The 3,356-nt window shown below is 34.5% G+C and overlaps 1 protein-coding gene across 1 annotated transcript; it reads right to left on the bottom strand.

Moving 5' to 3' along the window:
- Positions 1-227: 227 nt before the first annotated feature.
- LOC129572997 (uncharacterized) lies at positions 228-1,403 on the bottom strand. Its single transcript, XM_055453132.1, has 3 exons — positions 1,053-1,403; positions 676-921; positions 228-595 (listed from the first exon to the last, which is right to left on the bottom strand). The coding sequence occupies exons 1-3, from the start codon at positions 1,230-1,232 to the stop codon at positions 380-382; spliced, it is 642 nt and encodes a 213-aa protein (XP_055309107.1). The 5' UTR covers positions 1,233-1,403; the 3' UTR covers positions 228-379.
- Positions 1,404-3,356: the final 1,953 nt, after the last annotated feature.

A 3,356-nucleotide genomic window follows, 5' to 3' on the forward strand; every position in this document is an offset into this window, starting at 1 on the left:
GTAGTAGGAAAAGGCGGGTTCGTCAGCAACTCTTGCGTCAACCATGCGGCTGCCGCAAGGTTGCCGCAAGTGTCCTTGCGTCATCCACAATTTTTTGATGCTGCGCTGAACATTATAAATTGCGAATGGATGACGAATAACAATTTACAAGCACAGCGGATAATAACAGTTTAGACAAAGGTTCCAAACAAGAACGGTAAATAAGTAGATGTGTGAAAATATCCTAGTTTATTGATTGATGCAAATATGCGTTTATTTTTCTGTGTAATTTTTTTTAGATATTTGGAAAAGAAATGCCAAATAAAACTTCTCCTTCCAGTGAACATAGCACATCTGCTGTTTCTATAAGTAAAATCAATAATTTATGCATTTTGCTTGCTCATTGAAATAAAATATTGTAAAATGTTGGGGATGTCGATGCAATCCATTGTTCCAAATGTGCACCGGTTTTAGTCAAACGTCTCTCTGGATTGGGATGATCTGGGAAAGCATTGTTTACACGGGGGAGATCTTCGGTAGCCGACTGAAGAATGTTTTTGATTAACACGGATATAGTTTTAATGGCCGTTGCAAACGTTGGATCAACTGGAAAAACCTGCGAAAATGGAAAAGATGCATTAGATTTCGTTTTATTTGAATGAATTTGTTTACTAGGGGAAATAAAAACAAAATTACATGAGCGACAGCGCTGTCTTTAAATAGTTCCACAGATGTCGATGTACGTTTCATCTGTACCCGCATTTTGGTGATGGATATATTTGATGACACAAATGGTTTGGCTGGATCGTAGTGGTATGCAATGTTCAGCTGGTTGAATATCCCGTGAGAAACTGATTGAAATTCATTGTACATTTTAATCATGGAAACAATATCAAACGAGCCTCTGTTTCGTAATCCAAACTTTCCATAGTAATTGACCAGCTAGAATATTTGATAAAAAAATATATAAAACTTCATTGGCCATACATGTGAAACTATCGAAAAAGCAATGTTCGATTGATTTTATATCTTGTCAGACGACTTTTTTGAAACATTTATTTCATAAAACTTACACTTAAAATCGTTTTTTGAATATCTTTGGCAGCATTATCAAATAAAATTGTAAGGTTCAATTGAGACATTCTAAGTTCACACTCGGTCTGTATGCACTCCAATTCACTTTTTACCGCGTGCAAGTGAAAAATATTATTATCATCCGGTGATTCTTCTATCTCTGTCTTTATGAAATGCATTGTGTCTGTTCGAATATTTGACCCGTTATTTTAAAAGAATGAAAACAAATGCACAAGTGATATGTATGGACGATTTTAGCACTAAAATGCGTAAAAACCAAAAACAAAATACATTAAACAATAGTGCTCGAATAATATGCCATAATCAATATATGTCATTGCGGACAACCAACTTCACGTTTGTTTGTTCGTCATTCAATGAAGTAGAACGTTTATAAATTTTAAATTCAAGTACGTCATCTATAATGCACGGGTAGTTTTGACGATGTGTTTTTAAATGTGTTCGGCTCATGTATGATTTCTTAGTATGAAACAATTCAGTTATATTTTTGTTTCTACAGAAACGGTATTGAATATATTTTTATTATACTAATCAGGTGTGTGGATAAAGATCTTTGATGTGTTATAAATTAATTTTAATGCGGACAGCATGCGCCATCTGTGATCTGAGAGTTAGGACACCCTTTAATCATTTCTGGACACTATTTTACATTAACCTCATTACTGAATGGCAAACAGCAGTCTGTTCTGAATTATGAACACATATCCATGAATTAACAAATCACACGTCATTGACAGCTGCAATTTATTTTCTCAGCAAATTGTATACAAGCCCAAAAGTGTGTGACATTTTTGTATGAATTGAACGAAAAAGTATCGAGAAAAAATACAGAGAAATTGCAATAAAATCATCCATACATAACAGGGAGAAAAACAATGCAATACCGATTATCTTGACTAGATTTAAATAGGTGAAATTGCATTTTTATGAAAATAATATAATTAAATACTGGAAAAAATACATTTTTCTTTGGGCTCATTGGACTATGGGGACTGGAATCACTTGAGTGTTTTTAATTAGTACAGGCTGACAACGACTGATTGCGCCGTTTTGACACTGGTGTATTTTCAATGGATTTAAAATACGTTTCATGCATTGAATCATCACTTGCACCACCGCCATTACCATCGATGCTACCTTTTCTAACAACATTCGTTTGCTTTGGCGTTGACATAAAACTACTATATCGTACTAGCGATACCATCGGTGAATCTAAACCGAAATCAAATAAAGCAAATTGAAATTTCACATGAAAATTTGAATGACAATAATTTGAAAACGATTTGTTTTCAGCAGATCTGCTTTCAAACTCTCTCTCTCTCTCTCTCTCTCTCTCTCATGTATATGTGAAAACTAGTCTTGTTTATATGTAAGGCAACGGATCTGCTTGTCATGTATTTTGTTGTTGGAATCGGGTTGTGTGTACCTCTCTCTCTCTCTCTCTCTCTCTCTCTCTCTCTCTCTCTCTCTATCTCTCTTCTCTCTGTCTGTCTACAATGCTATGATTTAAATTTCAGTACAAATTTTAAATTTTAAATAAAAAGATTTTCTTGTCATAGAGGATTCGATCTCGAGTCCAGCATAGTATGCATGCTTACAGAACCATGACTCTACCAACATAGCTAAACTGAGCTAAGCAATATATATGCTTTCAAATGGAATATATACATTTTGAAGATTGTTCGATAGTACAACGACAACAGCTGCGACGGCATCAACGCACATGTGTATCCCATGTATTTTATATGGGCAACGGCTCTGTGGGCGAATGTGAAGAGAGTGAATGGAAAAAAGTATGTATGCATGAAAAAGTATGTGTGGAAAAAGTATAGTATCTACGATCATGCGGCTGGACTCAAACTGAAAAAGCAACGAAAACGAAAAAAGGTGCAATTGCTTTAACAACGAGAGTCAAAATGTAAACAATAGAAGCTTTCATTTCGGTTTATTTTGCTTAGTAAACAAATATTCCGAACTTTTCGTGATGGTTTGGTTTACCTATCATTTTCTTATTCGAAGTGAAAAAAGTAAACATTGAGTCAAAAGAACGCATGCGAGTGATTTTTCGTGTTCGCACGATTCTATTAAAGTATAAAGTAATATATTTTTGCAATGGGTAAAGAACGAATTTTACAGTAATGTAAATATCGACCAACTTTATCGATTTAGTTTTCTACACACACACATACAATTGTTTCTTCCAGTTTCTCTCTCTCTCTCTCTCTCTCACATACATATACCTGCTTCTTCGATTCACAAAAAAGCTTGAATCATCGTCTCGT

This window comes from Sitodiplosis mosellana, unplaced genomic scaffold, assembly GCF_009176505.1.
Source record: "Sitodiplosis mosellana isolate CC-2019 unplaced genomic scaffold, AAFC_SMos_1.0 Smas_scaffold_5845, whole genome shotgun sequence".
Classification (NCBI taxonomy): Eukaryota; Metazoa; Arthropoda; class Insecta; order Diptera; family Cecidomyiidae; genus Sitodiplosis; species Sitodiplosis mosellana.